The 23,464-nt window shown below is 33.2% G+C and overlaps 3 protein-coding genes across 5 annotated transcripts; 1 reads left to right on the top strand and 2 right to left on the bottom strand.

The window, feature by feature from the left end:
* Nucleotides 1-230: 230 nt before the first annotated feature.
* Nucleotides 231-9,379, bottom strand: LOC122403343 (beta-1,3-glucan-binding protein 1-like). Its single transcript, XM_043406824.1, has 8 exons — nucleotides 9,197-9,379; nucleotides 6,425-6,652; nucleotides 6,068-6,282; nucleotides 5,083-5,219; nucleotides 4,834-5,000; nucleotides 3,193-3,524; nucleotides 2,949-3,050; nucleotides 231-2,873 (listed from the first exon to the last, which is right to left on the bottom strand). Exons 1-8 carry the CDS (start codon nucleotides 9,336-9,338, stop codon nucleotides 2,772-2,774), a joined length of 1,425 nt encoding a protein of 474 aa, XP_043262759.1. The 5' UTR covers nucleotides 9,339-9,379; the 3' UTR covers nucleotides 231-2,771.
* A 1,509-nt stretch (nucleotides 9,380-10,888) lies between these two features.
* LOC122403328 (ribosomal oxygenase 1) lies at nucleotides 10,889-16,619 on the top strand. Of its 2 annotated transcripts, none has more exons than XM_043406805.1 (6): nucleotides 10,889-11,013; nucleotides 11,258-11,850; nucleotides 11,926-12,203; nucleotides 12,298-13,027; nucleotides 13,276-13,462; nucleotides 16,375-16,619. In XM_043406805.1, the coding sequence occupies exons 2-6, from the start codon at nucleotides 11,258-11,260 to the stop codon at nucleotides 16,453-16,455; spliced, it is 1,869 nt and encodes a 622-aa protein (XP_043262740.1). In that variant the 5' UTR covers nucleotides 10,889-11,013; the 3' UTR covers nucleotides 16,456-16,619. The 2 variants fall into 2 exon arrangements, with proteins under 2 accessions (XP_043262740.1, XP_043262741.1); XM_043406806.1 differs by lacking the exon at nucleotides 16,375-16,619 and adding an exon at nucleotides 13,529-13,667.
* LOC122403329 (multiple coagulation factor deficiency protein 2 homolog) lies at nucleotides 14,152-21,644 on the bottom strand. 2 transcript variants are annotated; one of them, XM_043406807.1, is made up of 6 exons: nucleotides 21,539-21,635; nucleotides 19,146-19,298; nucleotides 16,915-17,074; nucleotides 16,533-16,619; nucleotides 16,133-16,293; nucleotides 14,152-14,465 (listed from the first exon to the last, which is right to left on the bottom strand). In XM_043406807.1, exons 3-6 carry the CDS (start codon nucleotides 17,064-17,066, stop codon nucleotides 14,329-14,331), a joined length of 537 nt encoding a protein of 178 aa, XP_043262742.1. In that variant the 5' UTR covers nucleotides 17,067-17,074; nucleotides 19,146-19,298; nucleotides 21,539-21,635; the 3' UTR covers nucleotides 14,152-14,328. The 2 variants fall into 2 exon arrangements, with proteins under 2 accessions (XP_043262742.1, XP_043262743.1); XM_043406808.1 differs by lacking the exon at nucleotides 19,146-19,298 and having other exon boundaries at nucleotides 21,539-21,644.
* Between the last annotated feature and the right edge of the window lie 1,820 nt (nucleotides 21,645-23,464).

Raw genomic sequence — 23,464 nt, 5'->3', positions numbered from 1 at the left:
TAGCATAAGCTCATGAGAGTGTACGTGTAAAGCTTGTTGTGAATGTAAAGAAAGTATGCAGTAAGAAAATATTAAAATCACAAATGAAAAAAAAATTGAAAGACTGTTAAAAAATGCGATGTTCGATACATTTTAAATTATGATCGGCTTTATCGAAAGGCGTTGCCGGCAAGTGGAAATAGACAAAATGAATAGTGTAAGGGCAACAAAACACTTGGATTGGCAAAGTTTCTCGAATGGGGCTGATCGTAATAGAGACGCGATGTCAGCTGTATAGTTTCAAAAAACGTTGAAACAATTTTTAAGTGAAGTAATCAAAGTCTGTGAAAAATTACGATTTTGTTAAAATTTGTGTCGTTTCATGTTGCATGTGTGCCGTTTTATTTTCGAGCTTTTATTACAAAAAAAAAAATGTAACAGAAACAAATATTAGAATGCTACTGTACCTGTTGAATTTTGGAAAATACAAATTCAAGAAAAATCTTCCCAGTATGAATGTTTAAACATCGTCAATAGAATTTGGTCAACACGTTCATTTAAAAAAAAAAGAGAAAAAATCGTCTCTGCCAAGACGATTTTGTTCGTACAGTTTCAACCGTTTGATAACGACAATTTTGTATGCTTGTACCATTTTACATATCTTTTATTGATTCATAAATTTATGTTCATTTTAGATAGCGTAATTTTTAGAAGCTAAAATTAGAAATTTCATAGTTATATTTTTTGTTGAGGTATTCGAAATGGATACTAGTATGTATTGTATAATACTTAGCGTATGTCCAATTAGGGTTTGAATTAGTGACACGTTTCGAAAAAAAGTAATGTTTTCTTTATTATTTTTACAACATAAGCTATCAATGTATTTTCAATTGAATATTGAATTTGGGAGTAAATAAAATTAATAAATCACAAAAAGTTAACGTATAATCGTTAAGTTCATACATGCACATTTATATCTTATAACAGTTTATTTATTAAAGAAAGGTGCAAAATGCAAGTATTATAACATTATTTATTTTACGTTATCAGAACAATGTCGTCCGTCCTACAAACTGCGCTGTTCAATTAAATTCGACATCCTATCGTGTGAAAAAAAAAAAAAAAAAATGTATATATCTTCTTTATATTTATCTATAAGTGCCTAGCGCTTATCCGCGCATGTTTGACGTGGCAAACAATAAATTTGAACTTATTATTGCGGGTGACGATTTCTCAAATTTTAAAGATAGAAAACACCATACGAAGGATAGAATGCGAGGGAGAACACAAGAAGTGAGAAATATGTAATATCGAGTACATATGAAAATGTAAGCGGGGTCACTATTTTCTGGATTTTGTAATTAGACATCCAGCCTTCACGTACAATAAAATTTACAATTTGTACAATACAATTATTACATATTTCAATTTCTATATAACACATGTGTAACATGTTATCAGTTTCGTATTATTGTATATACTCGTAGTGTCTTACTTCGTTGACCCTGTATAATCCAAATTTTTCTAGTGCATTCATGCTCATATTACATGTCAAAACTGTAGTAAAGTCGAAATACACGGAATGTAACACGTTCTTAAAATATTTCATCAGACTTTGAGAGAGTTTTACCAACCATGAGAATAAGAAATTTTCATGTATGTATAAGCACAAAATTTTATGTAAATTACATGAAAAATTATACAAAATTTAAACATGAACAATAAGCATTTTTTTTTGTTATTTTATACCGTTAAGATCGTGTACAAAAGAGATGCTAAGAACTTTAATACGCGAAAGGATAACGAAACACGAGATTTTAATTTAAAAAAATTAAGACCTCCCATGCATCTCCATCTAAACGAAATTAACGTTACTATACTACTTACATCGTGCTATATTTGTATCTAAAGAACAACAGAAATATTTCAGGTAGACAGAGTTTCTGCCCTACCATGTACATTAAAATTTGCGAACATATAACATTACACATACGTTCAGCTTACAAGAATGATTATTGATACGATTCTGAGTATTTCAAAGGCACAGTAATTGATTTTACGATGCTTCGTAAAAACTTTTGATCCGTTTTCGTTTGATCACAACGTTTTTTTAATGCAAAATGCTACTAACTTAAATATCAGTTAAATAACACAAATTGAAAAACATCAAATCCTAAAAGCAAATTTTAATATTTAGACATACGTAGAAATATTGTTTAAATTCAGTGTAAAATGTAATGATAAAATTTCTTATATACATACAATGGTCAGGGAAGAAGGAAATGATAGAAATGATACATCATAGATCAGGCATGGGGAGCCTGCGGCTTTTTGCATATTTCGTTAACTATAATATGTATTTACAATATGTGTAGATAATTCGTTCACGATAGAACTGGAACTACTCGATCAATTTACTAACTGAATTAACTGAAGTCCATGTCATACTAGTCAAATAATAGATCCAGATTCTTGATCAGTGCACGAAATATTTGACTAGTCAAATACTGAATTTATATTTTGCCGAATACAGAATAATTCGATAACTAACCACAGCGTCAGTCGATAGTACATGGATTTAATAAGATTTCGTCCATTTACGAGTACCTAAAAAGGTATTAACTTATGTCAAAAGATTTTTAAAAATTTCGATCAAACGAAACTTAGCGCCATGATGAATCCGCGAGGCGATATGCGGTCTTTCGATTCTAAAAGGCTCCCCACCCCTGGTACAAATGAACTAATGCATTTGTCTTCGAAGATTTCTGAGTCAGGCAAATTAGTTTTGACCATTAGATCGCTGTTACTTTGATATAATCTACATGAAGACCAACGCTGCTGTACCTCCACGTATTGAGCCAATTGTTTTTCGCGAGGTAGAAATTGTACAATGCCTGTAACACATAATATCATACAGTTAATGTTTTGTTAAATAGCGTTTGTTAATGTGTACAAGCGACTGCAAATACCTTCGAAGCTACGTTCCTCCAAGGTTTTTCGTAGTCGCCACTTACAGACGCGTCTGGAAAGAGGACGTGGCCACCGACAGCTAGAGCCACGTTAAGATAAACCTACAAAGACGAGTAAATAGTCACACATATTGTATGCTCATGTTTGGTAATGTTTCAGTTTTTATTTCACATTTGATGTGACTCTAAACTTGAAACAGGAATTTTATTCCATACTTTCTGGTGCCCTGACACCTCTGCTTACCGGTGTATCGTACAATGGCGGCACACTTTGTTCCCCGTATCGTTCCCCGTCGACTTTAACCGATATAATACCACTTTTCCATTCCAGCTCGTACACGTGGTATTCCTCGGACCACAGTTTGCTGGAAGTTCTCAGAGGAAGATTAAATCGAGTATTGTGATGAATAATCTGATTCAGATTAGTCTCGAATGCTCCTCCTATAAGGACGTGTCCACTTATGTCTATTCCATCGTGCGATCTGAGCATAGGATTGCCAAACGAATGACCGATTAGGACGACAGAATAGGATGACCTATTTACATTAAGAGAGTTCGCGTTCTCTAAAGTCAACACTGAAATAAAATAACAAGAAATAATGAAATTGCAAAATAGGACGTATCTGTCAATGATTATAATTATAAAATGCAGTGGTGCGTTATACCTTCATGGGGTTCGTGAGAAAACGGAATTTTAAGGTCTCATCGAGAAGTACTGTACAAGGTGTTCTGGGAAAAATTTTAATGGGAGATTCTAGAGGCCAAAATAAGACGAAAATCAAGAATACCAATTTGTTGATCGAGGCTTCGTTAAAAAATTATTAACAATTAAATTCAAAAATTTCAAATCGTTCTGGAAAAATTATTTTCGGTCGCGGGGGTCAATCACAATCATTTTTGGTGAACAGACATACCCTCGAAATCCTACCCACTTTCTAGAAAAAAATTTGAGAAGGTGTGAAATTTTACGATGAAAAAAAATTTCAAATCGTTCTGGAAAAATTATTTTCGGTTGCGGGGGTCAATCACAATCATTTTTGGTGAACAGACATACCCTCGAAATCCTACCCACTTTCTAGAAAAAAATTTGAGAAGGTGTGAAATTTTACGATGAAAAAAAAATTTCAAATCGTTCTGGAAAAATTATTTTCGGTTGCGGGGGTCAATCACAATCATTTTTGGTGAACAGACATACCCTCGAAATCCTACCCACTTTCTAGAAAAAAATTTGAGAAGGTGTGAAATTTTACGATGAAAAAAAAATTTCAAATCGTTCTGGAAAAATTATTTTCGGTTGCGGGGGTCAATCACAATCATTTTTGGTGAACAGACATACCCTCGAAATCCTACCCACTTTCTAGAAAAAAATTTGAGAAGGTGTGAAATTTTACGATGAAAAAAAAATTTCAAATCGTTCTGGAAAAATTATTTTCGGTTGCGGGGGTCAATTGCAATCATTTTTGGTGAATAGATATACCCCCGAATTCCTGCGCATTTTCGAGAAAAAAATTCAGTACGGGTGGAACTTTAAACGTTAACAACTTTTTAACGAAGCCTCGATCAACAAATTGGTACTCTTGATTTTCGTATTATTTTGGCCTCTAGAATCTCCCATTAAAATTTTTCCCAGACGCAGCTGAACACTCTGTATAATTTATTAAAAATTGGTATTAATAGTAGCAAGTGAGATTTTGCAACATTAATTCTGAAGGATAAATGAACTTTTTGCGTGGTATAATGCGCCACTAACAAGCTGGACGTTGCTATTATATTATATTATATTGCTTTTCGAAATGGTTTCCATACAAATGGAAAATTTTTGTTGAACAATAATGACCATGTTATTAATTGCAGGTTGAAGTTTGCAGTATGAAATAGAACTTACGAGGATACAGCCAGTCACCGCGCGGGAATTTCGCACGTATTTTAACATTTCCATACTTGAAATTGAAGGATGGTTTGGTATTCAAACGTCCTGATATTACAGGCGGTAAAATCTGCGGGCCAACCGCGCTTCGTCTGCATTCCGAGGTACCCATTTCGCCTGTACATCTGGTAATATATGTTAAATCATTTTTATATAATGCATAGTAATGGTATTTCATATCAGGGATTGTAATAACGTTATTCTTACTTATCTAGGACCAGGTTCCCACTACGTACGAATCCTTGCCCATATTTATTATCGGTAAGAACAGGTGTGATATGCAAGGCACCATCTTTAACTTCAACGATCTCTTCATTGTTCATGTACATGACAAATTCATCGTTCTGAAATTAAAAGATAAGAAACTTTTTCGTTATAAAATTATGGTATAAATAGATATTTGATATTATAAAAATGAAACTATGATAGATACGCTGCCGCGGAGCTCAAGATCAAGTTCATTAAGTTCAAAGTTCTGCTAGAAGAACAAAAATATAAAATATCTCGCGTAACTATGAGAAATCATAGCGTTAAAGGAATACGAGATAACAAATTTTACAATTATGCATGAAAGAGTGCACCACACAGACCTTCGATGTGTTTGATGTAATATAATTTATCTTACAATAATTGTATAATTAAAATTTCTTATTTTTCAATTAAATTTATTTCTTGTAATGTATTAATTTATACATTGCAGATTTTACAGTGGGTCTCGCTCTAAACAAACTTGAAAACGTTATTATGAAAGACAAGATTTTTAACAATTTTTTCCTGTACAAGTAGCTGTCGAAAAGTTTTAGTTTCTGAGGTGTTAACAAAAATGGTATCGACAAAACTGGTTTCGTTACCATTACATTGAATGCTGTCTATACTAGATGATTATGCAAAAGAAAGGAGCACATCACCGATTTCGATAGTCTTAAAATATATTGTAAAGGTCAACACTCCGAACAACTTCTTCCTATGACGAAATTATACACAAAAATATATTCAATATAAAAAGAAAGCCGCATGAACTTATTTCATGAATAAAGATTCTAAATTATAAATGATAAATAAAATATACAGTTTAGATATTATTCGAGGCGACTGCGTTCGGTATCCTGCTTTCTATGTTTAATATAGGCTTGAAAATAAATATAAGATCCCCAATAACCGGTTTCGTACTTTTCAGATACGTTGCACTTACCGGAGCATCTGGAAAACGCTCGACAACCATCCATCGACTCGCGTTAAACGAATTGAAATTTTCTTCGAAAATTACTTCGCCGGAGCAGACGCTGCGTGGCGTGAAATTGTTACTTGTTTCGTCGTAAGAGAATACTTTCGTCTGCGAGTGTACTTTGCAGCCATCGCTAGGGGAGGTGTTCCTGTTCACGAGCATTCCATCGTAATGGTAAAATTCTAAAAAATGAAAGTCGAACGTATACGAGCAACTAAATTGGAAATCATATAGATATTGTGTACATAAAGAAATATACGTCTATGGTATACTATTGTCTGCTATGTATAGAACTGATTCTTTTTCTATTTCAAGGAAACCAACCATTGACCACGTGTTGCTGATCAATTAAATTGTAACCAAGCCCGTTGTAGATCACATGAATCCAATAATAAATTATATCATTATGCTTGAGCCTGGTGCTTCGATCTTCGTACAGCCAACGTCCACCTCGGACTTTTACGATATCTCTAGCAATGGTCCCTGCCTCGAGACCTTGGAAATCTTCGTTGAATTTCACGTGGAAGGCGACCAAGGTGATTCCATCCTCGTCTGATTGCAGAAAGCGTCGTTTATAGTAAAACTATATGTAAGTAATATAATTCCTTGTATCCGAACGGGTCTAAGTTTAACATTTTCACGGGAAAAGCATTTACGATATAATCTGTTGGAGGTTGAATTTAAAAGCTATTTCTGTACAAATTTTCGATTTACAGCTTGACGACACGTGCAGTACGCTTGTTTGCGCTGCATTTTATAGTTATATCTACTTTCTCGACGTTTGGGAATCCCATTTTCCTATTACGACACGTAACTGTAATCTTTGGTTAACTAACGCTAGAAAAATAAGATGCTCTTTTGATCCTATAGAGATTCGACCTACGTTTCAAATGGAATAGCGAGTTATGCATTTTATTGATCATCAGAATCGTTTTCGATCGCGATGACGGTTGTATTGACTATGTCCAGATCGCTTTCATTTGTCAGATATCATATTTCATCGCAGGTAACGGTTCTTTCCCAAAAATGGATCTCTACTGTATCGAATCATAACACATTCCCAGCCACTGACGCAATTTTATGTAATTTTGAAATTTATTGTTGTCGATGGCTTATAGGAAGACTATAATTGATTTCAAATACGAATCGATAACTTCTTATATTTATTGACCAAAACGAAATAAGCAAAAGTTTCTTTATCAGGAATCAAGAAGATATCCTCGATCAATAGAGCTTCTATGGATCGAGGATAATCGAAAATCATTATTTAGTCTGTGAGATGAAACAGGAAAATAAGTTCCCTCGGCTTCATGATTAAACATTCGATCTATTACGAGATAAGCAAACACAAGCTATTGACCACGTGAATTATTCTAACGCAATTCATACCTCATCCACACCTTCTTGTACTTCGTTTTATTTTATATAATTCTTTAAGAGCCTTTGTGTCGCATAATCAATGAGTCACTATACCTCTTGTGAGATGCCTCCTCGTTAATTTTGTCGAGACCATTATCGTAATTCATACTTAAATTACGCTAATACAAGTACTACGTAGTACCATTAGTTTTGAAAAATATAATACATTCAAACAAAATTATAGACTTTTATCAATAACTTTTAGGAATATCCGAATTAAAAATCGTATAAAATTTATTTTTCCTCGAAGAATCAAAATTATTCCAGAATTTAATATAAAAAAAAATGGAAAACAACTGAGATTATCGAAACTATTCATCTTAGTTAATAATCACCTCCCTGCATAAATACGAGTCACAGATCATCATAAAATCCAAGCATATCTCCAACCATCGCGCTTGTTCGATCGTTCGATCGTCCATCAATTGGAACGATACTCGTTCGTCTAACTTTTAATTTTCTACTATTTCTATTTTGTCCAAATGTCGTGAAACTATCGCAATAGCAACTTCCAAGTTTGCTGAAAGGCCTTGAGCTCTTGTTTGTCGCTTAGCTTGCCCCATAACTCTTAATGAATCTTCGCTTAAAACTGGTTTGGGTCACTCTCAAGGCTCTGTTTCCAAGTTCAGATTCGCGGAATGAAATTTTTCACCAAGGTCGAAACCCTTTCCAAAGGTCAGATCAATAATTCTATCTTACCTGCATTATGCCTCGGTTAAAATTTATATAAAAGGAGGAAAAAATCAAAGAACTTAACGATAAAATAAAATTAAAAATGTAATACCGTTTTATGAATACTTTACAGGAAGACGTAAAAGCTGTGAGAAGCTGTAGGTAATTTTCTAGCGTAAATGTAAACAATCGATGGAGGAAAAAATTGAATTTCGCAATGGAAATTATCTTCACGCTACACGATCTGTTGCTTTGGCGCAATACGTGCTTATTTTTTAAACGAAACCATGCATTTTAGTTAATATTCATTAATTTTTTTTTAAATAAACGTGCCTCTTCTAGTTTAAAAATCAAATGCACGTAGATGATAAGAATTGATAGAATCAACCTGTATAGCATAATAGATGTATCACTAGGTATATTTTTACTGTATTAATCGCAGTCAATTATCAATTGGACGAGTGTCGGCAATTTTATGAGTTACGATCTAATAGTATGAATAATTGCTCGCTAGCATTCTTATCTTTGTTTACGTTTTATGAGAGGTCTCCGGGGACCATGCATTATCGAGAACATGACTACTTCAAACCTCATGAAAATTAATGAAAATATACATGAATTATAAAGAAACTATTTTTTTAATGCTCATTAAAATACGATTAAAGCAAAAGTATTTTATTACGCGTGTTCACCAAATAATTTTCTTAAGGATTAAAGGGAATTGATTTGTGTTTTTAATTAAAATTTCCAACGCGTAGTTTTTCGTTTGAAGTTAAAAGCAATTGCCTGGACAAATGATTTCCGGTTTCGATCGTTTCATAATGGTCAACGATCTTCTCTTTACCACATTGACGATCGGTAACGAAAATTCTCGTTCTCGAGCGCAAGCATAATTTTTTTATTGTTTTCCAGATGCTTTTTAAAATAATTAGTGAAATGTAAGATACTGCAGAAAATGTTTGTCCCCATGAAGGGTATTAGATACGTGACAAAGAAACTACTCACGCGGAATGAAGATTCGTAATCCTTTCGGAAAGAGCGGTTCCACGGTGGGAACCGGAGGTTCGTACGCAGCTACATTTTCCAAGATTATGTTAAACAACGAAACGAGAATAAGGATAAACCATTTGCCCGGGAGAGCGTTCATGATTAGCGCGTTTGACGACTCTGCCGGTTTAAGCGATACTGAAGCTCTCGGGAAGCAGCATCCGATTATTGCAAACAGGTTTCCGTATAAATACGCCTACCTCGGTGGCATAAGCTGCTCGTTCTGCCCCATACCTACTACAACGGAGGGGTTTGTCGGATTTAAAGATAAATAAAAAAACTTATTGCTCTTTTTACAGTCTCTTAACAAACCTGAAACACATTAAGCTGAAAATATACAGGATGCTCGGCCACCCCTGGGAAACATTTTAATGGGAGATTCTGGAGATTAAAAAATTAAATTAAAAATTTTCAAATCATTCTTGAAAAAATTATTTTCGATTGCAGGTGTCGATTACAATCATTTTTGGTCAATACACATACCCTCGAATTCCTAACCATTTTCGAGAAAAAAATTCTTTACCGAAAATATACTGTGTGGTCGGAAATGTTTTTATAACTTTTTAACGAAGCCTGAATCAACAAATTAGTATCCTTGATTTTCGTCTTATTTTGGCCTCTAGAATCTCCCATTAAAATTTTTCCCAGGGTTGGTCGAACACCCTGTATACATATAGAGTATTCCAGAGGTACGATTCTTTTTTAGGAATTTCCGGTCATGTAATAAGGAAAGTTTTAATAAAAATTTATCGGTATCGAATGCACAACAAATAACGATAACTACTTTAAGTTTTTCAAATAGAATAATGTGTTTTATTAACATTTTTATTAACATAATTATTCGAATGAAGTTTTACACATCTCTGGGTGGACAGATATTCTGCGTTTGCAAACAGTAGCAATTCCTGTGACTCAATTTAACATAATTTCTAGAATTGCCGGTCTTAATAAAGAGATTGCTCCAATTCCACAAAGTCGGTACTTTCGTTCGTTACCACGTGAATTCCTATTCATATACAGATCTACATATATACCTCGTCTGTAGAAAAAATATACATGGACGGATAATGAGACAAAACATGTTGTGATATTGAATTTCAACGCTATGTGGCGTCTTATTCTCGATTTAAAGAATGATTTCTTAGAATATATATAGCGAGATATGTAAATCCAACGTTACATGGTCAAACAGCTCTCCAAAAATTAATAATATGAATATGATCTACTGAGTATTGCATAAATATAATTGATTTTACGATGTTTTTTTCGTAAAATCATTATATTCATTTTCGTTCGAGTAGGACGTGCGGTTCTACTCAAGGGAATTAATTTGATATTTAGAAGTATCAAGTATAATTCCCACTATACTAATTCAATAATTAATTTTATTTCATATACTGAATTGTTGAATAGATTATATAAAATTACTTATCAATTCTTTATAACAGTCTGTACTGTATTATATTATAACATAATTTATGTATATTAAAAATAAAATTCAAATTAGAATAAATTGAAGTTGGTTAGTCATATTGTTAATATAACTAAATAACAATTTTATTTGTATGTTGACCCATACTTCATTGCAAACAAACATTACAAATTTAATACTGCATTGTATTGACTGTTTAAATTAGTGTTTACTATGACGTGCAATTGAAAGCACATGCGAGTGATAAATTTAAAGTAAAAGTTGTGTTAACAACAGTATTAGATAAACGCGTAATTTAGCTAGGACATAACAAAGAATTTTATATAGCTGCACAGTTTTCACGGTAAATTTGAAAGATTTTATTTCATTAGTTTATCGAAAGAAATGCTCACGCATAACCTTAAAATATACCGGTTGTGCTGTTCATTTACGATGTATTAATCATTATTATGTTATGAATCGTTCTATCAATTATTACATAGAGTATAAATATTTTATTTAACTTTTTATATTTTTATCATTAACTATAAAGTGTAATTCTAAAATTTGTACCATGTCAGTACTATTTTATTGTAACATTTTTATAGATGCTTAAATATCATGAACCAATATCCGCATTTGCTGTGCATGCTATGAAACGTAAAAGTACAGAATTATCTGCAAAGTCAAAGAAATTAAAGAATAAGCATTATCCTCAAAAAAGAGTAACTTTGAGAAATGATACAAAACAGAAGGCTAAGCAAGCACTTTTATATGAAAATTTGAAAGAAACAAATAAATCTGTGGTAAAGAAAGTTCCGAATGTAAATAAAAAGAACAATGTGACATCTAAGAAAACTAATACTTCTGCCACTACCAAGAAGAATAAATCTATTCAAAAACCAGTATTTAATAGAAAAGATAAAAAAGTAACAATAATGTCTAATTCGAAAAGTTTGGCACCAAAGACTCAATTAAAGAGTACTGTTTTAGCAGTACATACAGGTGTTGCAAAAATAAAGCATATTAAACAAAAGCAACAAAAACAAACTAAAAATAAAAAGTTAGCAAACGAAGTTGTTCAACAGCCTAGTTGTCCTGTTGCTGAAACGACCGAAGAAAATCATGAAAATCCTTTGAATATAAGTCGTTCAATGTTTCAATGGGTAATACATCCCATGAAAATAGAAGACTTCTTTGAGTAAGCATGGAATAATTAAGATTCATTATGTATAAATTTTATGTGCTTTAATTGTAAATATGTAATGTTTTCCAGAAAAAATTGGGAACAGACACCGGTTCATATAAAAAGGAATTGTCCCAATTATTATAAGTTACTTATGTCTACTCCAATGTTGGATAAAATATTGAGGGATTCTTATATTCTATTTTCGAAAAACATTGACATAACTTCGTACGAGAATGGTGTCAGAGACACACATAATCCTATTGGTCGAGCAGTTCCAACTGTTGTTTGGGATTATTATGTGAACGGATGTTCCGTTAGAATGTTAAATCCCCAGACATACATACCAAAATTACATTCATTAAATGGTAGGTATTTTTAATTTCGAGTTAAATGAATTAATTTATACATTTCATATACTCCTAGTTAATGAAAACTATGAAATCTATTTCCTGCTTCCAGCCACACTTCAGGAATTTTTTGGTTGCTTTGTTGGTGCAAATTCTTATTTAACACCTCCTAATAGTCAAGGTTTTGCACCTCATTATGACGACATTGAAGCATTTATATTACAAGTTGAGGGTAGAAAGAGATGGCGGCTGTACAAACCACAAAATGAAAACGAATATTTGCCGAGGTATTCTTCGGGAAATTTTGCGGACTCTGAGATTGGAGAACCTATATTAGATACCATTGTAAATGCAGGAGACCTGTTATATTTTCCACGAGGAACGATACATCAGGGTGAAACTATCGATACGCATAGTCTTCACATTACTTTGAGCGTTTATCAAAAAAATAGTTGGGGCGACTTCTTGGAAAAGTTACTTCCAGAGACATTAAAAACTGCCATGGATCGTAACAGTGAATTTCGGAAAGGTCTGCCTCTCGATTACTTAAGACACAGTGGTTTTGTACATTCTGAGAATCAGAGTAAGACCAAAGAAGAATTCAAGGAAACAGTTAAAACCTTTCTTACGAAATTAGTAGACTACATTGATATAGATAAAGCTGCTGACATGATGGCCAAGAATCATATTCATGATTTTTTACCACCTGTTCTGTCAGAAAGGGAACAACAATGTTCCATTGTTCAAGATGGCGAACAAATGACTGCAAATGGAATTGTTGAGAATCGCGTAGAAATAGAACCTGACACGAGAATACGATTAGTAAGATCTCATTGCATAAGGTATGACTTATAATGGTTATGTTTGATCGTTCTTCCGAACGGAATCCGCGGCCAATTTGGGAATGGATGCGGAGTATAAAATTTTAGCTAGATAGTAGGTTAGGTTCGGCCATTTTGTATTTGGTTTGGTTCGAAACGAAAATTTTATATTTATCATCCATTCCCTTTCCAAATTTCATGTCGATCGGCCGTGGGTGACATTTAGAAGAATCTGTAATCCTTTAAAGTTTATTACTTATTATTTACAGATTAGTCAACGAGAATAACACGTTTAGGGTATATTATTCTAGTGAAAATACTAAAGAATATCGCGACTACGAGCCACAATTTTTAGAAGTTGGTGAAATATTTGTGCCTGCAATTAAACAAATGATATTGCAATATCCTGAGTTTGTACGCGTAGAAGACTTGCCAATTGAAGGTGAAGATAATAAGGTGAGTTAAATGAATATGCCAAGAGTTGGTTCAACAGCATTTAATATAATTACGTTTCTTTAACAGATACAAATAGTTAAGGATCTATGGGAAAAATGCCTTGTTGTAACAGACAATCCATTAGATGCATTGGAGTAATTGTAAATTTTATTTTTAAAGATTTTGTAAGAAAATCGATGAAAAATTAAATATTAGAACCTAAAATTTCCGGAATCATTTACTATTCTAATATGATAATTAATGTTAAGTGTGTATATTAACAAATTATTTAAATACACATTTTTAACATATCGTATACATTTACACAAGTGTTTCTTAACCTTCTCCTTTCCACAGACCCTGCTGGCAGACCTCTTAGATTAAAATTAAATTAATACTTTTTTAATATATTTTCAGACTGATTTTTAAATGAATGTATTTCTGTTTTAACACTATGCATTTAATTTGTATGATTTTATATCCTTTAATTTGAACTTTTTATTCGTTGTTTATTAAAGCAATGTATAAAAATAGCTATGAAGAAAATTGGCAAACTTGCACGAGACTTTTAAGTAAAACAGTTTTATTGCAAATACGTTGTAATTTTTCGATTAGAATTTAAATGGTTACGCTAACGTCGAGACGATGCAAGTCCAAGTAGTATAAGGAAAGGTTGAGTTGGAAAGAAAATGTTTAGTTAGAAGGGTTGATATATTGTAATATATTTTGGTAGAAGAAAACAGTTTTTTTATAAAGAAATCGATCGAAAGGAAAGTATATCTTTTTTCATACACATTTTCCGTAGATGTAAATTTTTGTTGCGTAGGCTCCTTTTTTGTTTCTCTTAATGCACTTTGTTGATGAGAAACTTATATCGGATTTGAATTTTATTTTCCGATTCTCAGATTAGTATCCCTCTTAGCTTGAGCAGTATGATCTCTTTGCCTTCCGAGTACGTATTCGATGTATCCAAGATATCCATCGTTATCTAGATCATCCTCCTTCAATACTTTGTCTATGAGATCTTGATAACAGCAAATAATAATCATTATTGTTTCACATTTGTACAATTTGAATTTAATTAACATGACATGGTTACGATTATCACTATTTCTGTCGTAGTTTTATGCATACTTATTTCGACCGAAAGTTTAAATAGAATTAAAAATTTTAAAAGGTGTCTTTTAGTTGAAATAGTGTTAAATATTGTTATTTATATCAGTTATGGTGTAACTGATTTTCGTTGGCAATTTTATAATAAAAAGTAATAAAATGTAAATGTTATTAATTGCTAAATGAAATTAAAATTTTCGTAATAACATTTCCACCGATAAAAGGTTGATTTTATCAATGATAAGACAGTACATTGTTATCCATGTTTATGTGACTAGTAACCAACTATATTCCAACTAAAATAGAACGTGATTTTATATACACGAAAGTTTGTTCGTTCAATTTATTTAATTAGTATAATAATTTTCTCCTTGTTTCTATTATAGAGTACGCAAATTCAAATAGCAGTTCAAGGCCACTGAAGGGCTGTCCCTAACACTGGGTGTCCCATTTAAACCTTTGGACGCAATTGTATCCCAAATTATTCGCTATTCCAAAAAATATTTCAAGTAGAACTTACTACTAACTCTTTTTTAAATGGAACTATAATTGAGATACAGGGTGATAGCTACCCCTGGGAAACATTTTAATGGGAGATTCTAGAGGCCAAAATAAGACGAAAATCAAGAATATCAATTCTTGATTGAGGCTTCGTTAAAAAGTTATTAAAAAATTAAATTAAAACTTTCCAAATCGTTCTGGAAAAAATATTTTTAGTTGCGGGATTCGATTATAAGCATTTTTTGCGAATAGACATACCCCCGAATTCCTATGCATTTTCGAGAAAAAAATTCGGATAGGTGCCTAAATTTTTCGGCGAGAAAAAAAATTTCAAATCGTTTTGGAAAAAATATTTTTAGTTGCAGGGGTAGATTATAAGCATTTTTGATCAATAGATATACCCCCGAAATCCTACGCATATTCGAGAAAAAAATTCAGTATGGACGGAACTTCAAACATTAATAACTTCTTAACGAAGCCTCCATCAACAAATTGGTATTCTTGATTTCCGTCTTATTTTGGCCTCTAGAATCTCCCTTTAAAATTTTTCCCAGGGTTGGCCAAACAACCCTGTATAGTCTAATTGCTTATAGTGTAAAGGGTTAATGTCTAATCAATTGGTCAGTAAAATACTTCCAGACTGTGCTTATGGCATCAGTTGACATTAATTCGACCGTGTGATCATCATAAGGCATCTTCCTTTAAAGAAAATAAATTCTACTTAATACATTATTTTTAAATAATACATCATTTGGGAGATAATTACGTTTGAATGTTTAAACTGGTCAGTCGATATAGCGATGTTTCATCGCTCTGTCTTTCGTTGCTTCTCTCAAATATGAAAGTATATAACGATACCGTAAAAATGTAGGTACTTTTGCACGTCGTGACAATCAGGAAAGGGATCTCGAGGACCAATTGAATTTTCGTTTGCTATTGTAAAGCAGATCGGTATATTTCCGTCGTTCAATTCTGGTACATTGTATGTTAACGAGAGTAACCGAAAACTAAACGCTTGGTCTGTTCTAGTTATCGAAATAGCGTCGAATTTAAATTAAAAACGATAAATCTACATACCAACAATCCAAGGCAGATCATCTTCGTGTTTCGCGTGTTCCGCCTCCTCGATTATACTTTCACGTTCAGCGTCGGCGAGTCGATTTTCATGGAACGTATGCTGAATAGCATGTAAAATCTCCAATCCGTCCAATTTGGCATTATTATCAATATCGTGAACTCTGCGAGTAACACAGTAATTATAGTACCGTGATTAATGTAATTGTTAATGGTAACGGTGGATAATAAATTAATCCTTTCAGTGCTGGTTTTGGATGTTGGACGATAGATTTATCGAAAATTTGCATACATACATGGAATTAATGTCGCAAATAGAAACTTGATTTATACGTTTCCAACAACACGAAAAGTATTTCTGTGGCATTAGGAGATAAGAATTTCGTTAAATGCTCGAACATACTTGAAGTAGTGGAATTCTATTTCCTGTTCAGTCATGTTTGTGAAGTCCAGTTGATCTGCCATGGATCCCATATCTTCTTTCAAATGGCTGAAATTATATACTTATATTTCTTATTTTTATAGGATTCTCAAAATAACTTGTGTTATATAATTTTATATTTCGACTAAAGACAATTGGACTTAAATCGTATTACTATTTTTGGAGAACAGTAACTGTACTATACTATATTTTATAAGTTATCATTTAAATAAAATTGCGATGTAAATATGACGTTGATCGTTGCAATTTCATCTCAGGTATTAAATATTTATATAATAATACAAGATGTAGAATACTTAGAGTTGAATACGATCGCGAAATTACAAGTTGAAAGATAACTAACGTAGCATCCTGCAGAAGATTTGCATCCTGTGTTATTTTAACGTTTTTCTGCGGAGCATAATGGTGATGAGAAATGGCGCTTCGTGGATGATGCGGGCCACGAAAACCATTAGAGAATGCGATACATAGACTGATCAGAACTGTGGTTATCATTTGCGCGCCTGAAACAATTTAATAACATGTTTTTTTTAAATTTTCAGCGAACTGATTAGAATTACTCTACGCGGAGGAGTTAGATCGAGCAAACGTGTGGGTGGAAACGTCACTTTGGCTTGTTCTGGACAACTATCTATGGCTACCTTCGGTTATTATACAGGGTGTAACGGAAACAGGCGGTGAAACTTTTGGAGCGTGGTTTACGCTTCTTAAGGATAAGTAAAGGTTATACAATTTTTCTTTCTGAGAAACACTTTTTGTTTAGGATAGAGTTTCGCAAAAATGTCTACTAAGTTCTTGTTCTTTTATTCACGAACATTGAAATTATTATACGTTGTATTAAGCATGTAATTTATCAGGTTTTATTTAATAGTTTCCCGTTAAACTGTTTAGATGATTCTATAAGAAAATCCCATAATTCCCAAAATTAGTAGAACAGTATTAGTATTTTTTACAGACAGATTATCGGTAGATTTCTGATTCATAAGATTTATGCCGTTTTGTGTGATAAACTTGAAAATACAGTGATCCCCGTATAACTGGAACGATGTTTCCCCGGATAATTGAAATTATCTTCGCCATTGTTTACGCTTATACAACGTGAAAGATCCGTCGACTCGCGCAGCCGACGGTTCCAGTCGAAAGCAACAAGACAAAGCAATTTTTTTATCCAAATGAAAAAACAAAAAGTGTTCGTATCTTATAAATTTATTTTTTTATTCTTAAGTCGAGTACTACGCTCCTAAAGTTTTAACACGTTGACTGCCATGATGGCCACTGGTGACCGACGCTTCAAACTTTTCACTAATAAAACAACACACCACTGAATTATAGATTATCTCTACATTTGACACTATAGTTTAAACAAATGTGGATATCTTTAGAGACGGAAAATCGACAGTCATCGTGTTAATCGCTTATTTCAATTGTCTCATTAACACCAGAATCGAATTCCATCACTGGTTTCAATGGTCATCAATTTGTTACAATTGAGTAGCTTTGTTTTTAAACGAATATATTTTTTTATTCAAATGCATGAACGATTAATGGCGATACGAATGAATCAACGATACTTACTTTATAAACTGTAAAATTCAAAGTCAATTTCAGATTTTCAATTCTACTTTCAACGTCCATTCGAATGGAAAGGACAGTTCGTAATCTCGAAAACAATGAGCAATATTTCCGCCGACGAGAGCTACAAATTCAATTGCTCAAACGCATACTGTCCAAACGAATTAATTCCATTTACCGTTAATAATATGGTAAACGTTGCATTTTATAGTACGTTCGAGATTTTACAGTATATTTTCGATCCCTTTTACACGCGTAAACGGGATGTGCGAACGTGAAAGGAGGTGACAACTGACGAATGACACTACACGACATTTCTTACTATGCCCAATGACAATAGGACCTGCTGGGACACTTTCATCGCCTGTGTTGCCGTAGTAGTGCCTATTACCACTTCCAGGGGGTTGAACACCCCTTAGCTAGCGACAGATGGGCGGTAGAGGGAGTCCCAGTAATTATTATGCGATTACCCACAAGCCCATTGATTTAGATTGGACCCGGGGGGCGCAGTGCACGGCACTGGGCCCGTCTTCAAATTTGCTACGCATCACTCGTCAGGGACTTCAATAGATTTTCAAGAAGGCACCAAAGAAGAGGTATGTTACTTTTTCAAAAAGAACATTACATTAATATTTCGCTTCACGCAAAATAACGTTTCTATCCAAATCTATTTCACGAAGTATTAAAATTATCGAGATTTTTCGATCCTTCTAGCTTTAAACGTAAACGTAAACTCTCGATAGGTTTTGCAAAGGACAATTATATCGAACAGAAACACCGGAAATGAGATAGATTTTAAGGATCGTAGGTAGAAAGCAAACCGCTCTGTACGAGGGTTGCACACCAGTTTTGGAAGTTACGTAGCTATTGGAGGAGCGAATAGATAGTGTCACTTTTTGTCGTGTTTGTTCTCGAATTTAATACTCGACGCGTTGTGTACGGAATAAACGGAGATAGGTGTTAAAAAACACGCAAAGACAGATAGGAATCCGGGGTACTTACGAATCAATTTTATATAGGCTTACGGCGGTTGAGTGAGAATGCATATGTTGAGGGTGCCTCAAGGGGCTTTCGATGCAAGTGGACCCCCCGGGTACGCACCCCCAGTTGGAACAGAACACTCTCGGTCCCCCTTCCTCGCTTTGGTGTCGAAATCTATAAATAATTTATATCATTTGGTCCATTCACCGAGAGAGCCCATATGTACCTGTGTCGCCTTACAGGGGATCTGTGACCAGTTCAGATTTTTCAGAACGTTATTAAGAACCTTCGATCGGAGTCTGGTTATGTTTGCTTTGCAAATCGGGGACACCCAGTAAGAAGCAAAAACATATAAAATTTCATTTAAAATAATATTTCATTCAATCGTGGCGTACGACACGAAGTGAAAATAGCTTCTCAAGCTAGATCCTCGAGCAAAAAGAATCGTGATTTCATTATTATTTTAGCCTGTATGGATTTTTTTTTAGAATTTTGGGAATCTATAGTCTTAAACACAAATGTTGTCGACGACCACTTTTCGTAATCAAAACTGTATATGTACTATATATACTATATACAGGGTGTTCGGCCACCTCTAGCAAAAATTTTAATGAGCGATAGTAGAGGCCAAAATAAGACAAAAATCAAGAATACTAATTTGTTGGTGGAAGCTTCGTTAAAAAGTTATTAACGTTTAAAGTGCCGCTCTTACTGAATTTTTTTCTCGAAAATGCGCAAGATTTCGGGGGTATGTCTATTCACCAAAAATGACTGTAATTGAACCCTACAACCGAAAATAATTTTTCCACAACGATTTGCAATTTTTTAATTTTCTCGAATAATTTCACACCTTCTCTATTTTTTTTCTCGAAAGTGTGCAGGATTTCGTGGGTATGTCTAATGACAAAAACTGATTGTAATTGACCCCCGCAACCGAAAATAATTTTTCCACAACGATTTGCAATTTTTTTTCTCCGTTGAAAAATTTAGGCACCTAATTGGATTTTCAGTAAGGAATTTTTTACTCGAAAGTAGATAGGATTTCGGAGGTATGTGTATTCACCAAAAATGATTGTAGTTGCCCCCCGCAACCGAAAATAATTTTTCCAGAACGATTTGAAATTTTTGAATTTAATTGTTAATAACTTTTTAACGAAGCTTCCATCAACAAATTAGTATTCTTGATTTTCGTCTTATTTTGGCCTCTACTATCGCTCATTAAAATTTTTGCTAGAGGTGGCCGAACACCCTGTATACTATCGTAGTTTCTTCAGTGGTAGATATCAGAGTACTCGAGTCATTTGGTAAAATATGTGTTCAATAATCTTTTCGTAGCGTTTGATGATGGGATTCCCGGTTTCACGAGATTCTCAAACCATCTGAAAAATTCTAGGTGTTTATACAGTACAGTATTACTAGTATAAATTGTGTTAATTTTTACAAGTGGATACGTATATGTAATATATGAGATGATCAATTGAATCTATTCAGAAAGGGCCAATTTGTTGAAAGAACAGGGCTTGAAAAGGCTTAAATCGCCAGTATTAAGTATGCAAAAGTGTATTTGAGATATTATGAAGACTAAAGGGCTTAAGCCTCTGAGAAATTAAAAATGAGTTGGGTAAAATTGATTCCACGTAAACAAAGTATCAGTTAAAATAACAAGAACAACACGATCGTTGCATTTGTCTTTCGAGAAGCCATTGAACAAAATATCATTTACACGTGTTGTATGTGTTTTCTTACGAGTGTGAAATTGATAAATACTTGGATATTGAAATAAACATTTGCGCGTGAAACGTGAAAAAAGCGCGCGACGTACGATTCAAGAAGATCTCAGTCTTTTTAAATAAAATTGCATACGAATATGACATTACATAAACAAAAGAATTTTCTCAAATATCAATTATAAGTTACATCCAAATATTTATCATCGTTCGATAGGACTGCAAACTTAATATAACAAAAATAAAACAAATCGATAGTTTTGAAGGCGAAGACAATTGTAAAACAATTTACAGCCACGATCGAAGACTTAAAAGTCATATTTGAAAAGTTTCAAACGACCTGGGAGGATCGAAATCGGGGGTTAACGTTGTATATTTGTCAATTTTCATAGAGTGGGACTTGGCTTTTCTTCGATCGTTAAATCTATCCGTACGAAAGGCGTATCGAGCGACGAGTATATCTTTAAATAAACCGCGCTGTTTGCCTTTCGATATCTGGCATCCGAGACTATCGGAGCGCGATCTTTGGCGCACCATCGAGAAGGGTAACTACCCTCGTATCCGCTTCAGCTCGAGTTAGGTTAGACTAACCTAACGGCGAGACGAAGCCGGAGTTTTCGCCTTTCAACTCGATTCGAACGGGTTCACGTTCGCGTGGACATATTTTAGAGTATAATGGGACTTTACCTGGGACTCGACGTGTTCGATCGGCCGATTATCGATCCTCGAACGTGACTCGAACTGCCCGTTCAACCTTTTTTCGTCGATCTTTCGGACGGTGTTTTCGACTGGGCTTCTCCTCACGGGGAAATCGCGTGACATTTATCGACGTTCTTCGCGGAGTTTGCGTATTCGAAGAGTTGCTCGAAACTGTTCCTCCCTCGAGCGGGTCACTCGGCTTTCGAATTTTCTAAATAAACGAAAAGGAACGCTCCAAATAAGATTTATACGCTACAGCCATTCTGCTTGCGTGAAAAATTGTTAAGTCGTGCCCTTACGCGATGTAAAGAACGCGTATACGAGTTATTAAAACACGATGATGAAAGGAACCGAGGGTATTTTAGTTATTTAAAAAATTATAGCAGTTGAGGGGGTTAATTTGTCGAGCAAAAGTTGCACGATAGACTGTCGTTGCAATGGTAATGATTATTTTTATATGTTGCTTTTAAGATATAAAGATACTCGGTTCTTTTTTTAAATGGGGTAGTTTTATTTTCACCCTCCGATAATAACGATTAAGAAATATGATATCTAGGCCACTTGAGATGGAAATGGTCGAAATCTAAATAAAATATAAACGACTGCTTATATGTTGTTTGTATAATAAACTTTAAAATTGAATGAAAGAAATTAGAGAATGCAACAATAGCAAATATAAGTAACCTATTGTTTAATGAATTATCTATATAAAAAATGGTAAAATATATACAATATATAATACTTGAACCAATTAAAAGGAGGGTTGTTTGTATAGCATTAATAAAATATTTAGTATATTTCTGATTTTATTAAAATTTAAAAAAAATTATAGTTGATTCAGAAGATTTTCTTATATAGATCTTTTTAAATTTTTAAAAATGAATAAAACCTATACAATCTAAATATAATTAACATTGGCGAAAATCAATATATTTAAAGTTATATTATTCGTTGGAATAAGTGACAAATTAAATATTTCTTATTTCATGGAAAAACTCTTTTCTCAATTTTTAATAAAATTTCGATATTATATTTGTAACGATCATTTGAATTACTAATGATATTCAATTAAAAAAACTATAATTTCTTCTGTTTTTGAAAAATTATATATTCAATTAAATTAATTTTATTCATTGGAAAGTGATAAAATGCATTTCATGTTTGCCACTAACTCTCTATTTTGTTATTTGGTTAAAGTTTCAATTTTCATTCAGGTTAAGAAAAATAATCAACAAACATTTATCGTTAGAAATGGTTAGTATAAAATTTTCGGAAGCATTTTGATACAAAATTCAATATATTTTACATTGTACTGGATGCACTTCATCACATAAATTGCATTATACTCCGGTTTTCTATAACGCTTCACTTTTTCGGATTTTGAGGCGCGTTGAAGTCCATCAAGATTAAAATTAATTGAAAATTTATGGGACAACCCCTTTTCACTCGTTTATTTTATTAAACTTTCATTAATAAAATTACAATTTTGCCTTTCAATTTCTTATTATTGTTTAAATGAACATTTATTAATACAAACTGTTGCTTAACAATGGTATGCTGTTGTTATTCATCAACAAAAGAGTATCGAAGTAAAAACAATTAGATAATCAAAAATAATTATAAACATTTCGTGCTTTTCTACAGAATATTTGTCCATACACAGATTGCATCTTTTGTCATATTTAAGTAACATTCATTTAACATGAAATAGTATAATTTTCAATAAAACAAACATGTCATTCTAAAGGGTGCTCCATAACTTTTGAACGACAGTGTCTATGTTTATTCCTTGTTTAGTTCTGCATATACTACTATCACAATTAGGACAGTAACGCGTTAAACTCCATTCGTTCCCTAAGGACCAACACTAAACTTTCCATTTGATCCTTGGGAACCAACAGTATTAAATTTAAA

Source organism: Colletes gigas, unplaced genomic scaffold, assembly GCF_013123115.1.
Source record: "Colletes gigas isolate AHSC1104 unplaced genomic scaffold, ASM1312311v1 Colletes_gigas_Sc00049, whole genome shotgun sequence".
NCBI lineage: Eukaryota > Metazoa > Arthropoda > Insecta > Hymenoptera > Colletidae > Colletes > Colletes gigas.
The sequence above is the reverse complement of the archived record's forward strand: the minus strand, read 5'-3'. Positions and strand labels throughout refer to the sequence as shown.

Excerpts from the sequence above, each read along its gene's own strand:
- LOC122403343 (XM_043406824.1), bottom strand. The coding sequence starts at position 9,338 with ATGAACGCTCTCCCGGGCAAATGGTTTATCCTTATTCTCGTTTCGTTG. Across the intron at positions 6,283-6,424 it reads TCAGCAACACGTGGTCAATG|AATTTTACCATTACGATGGA; the intron begins GTTGGTTTCCTT and ends TTCATTTTTTAG. Across the intron at positions 3,525-4,833 it reads CGGTGACTGGCTGTATCCTC|TGTTGACTTTAGAGAACGCG; the intron begins GTAAGTTCTATT and ends ATTTTATTTCAG.
- LOC122403328 (XM_043406805.1), top strand. The coding sequence starts at position 11,258 with ATGCTTAAATATCATGAACCAATATCCGCATTTGCTGTGCATGCTATG. Across the intron at positions 12,204-12,297 it reads AAAATTACATTCATTAAATG|CCACACTTCAGGAATTTTTT; the intron begins GTAGGTATTTTT and ends TCCTGCTTCCAG. Across the intron at positions 13,463-16,374 it reads TTGAAGGTGAAGATAATAAG|TGCTGGTTTTGGATGTTGGA; the intron begins GTGAGTTAAATG and ends TAATCCTTTCAG.
- LOC122403329 (XM_043406808.1), bottom strand. The coding sequence starts at position 17,066 with ATGATAACCACAGTTCTGATCAGTCTATGTATCGCATTCTCTAATGGT. Across the intron at positions 16,294-16,532 it reads ATAGAATTCCACTACTTCAA|AGTTCACGATATTGATAATA; the intron begins GTATGTTCGAGC and ends TGTTACTCGCAG. Across the intron at positions 14,466-16,132 it reads TGATCTGCCTTGGATTGTTG|ATCTCATAGACAAAGTATTG; the intron begins GTATGTAGATTT and ends GCTGTTATCAAG.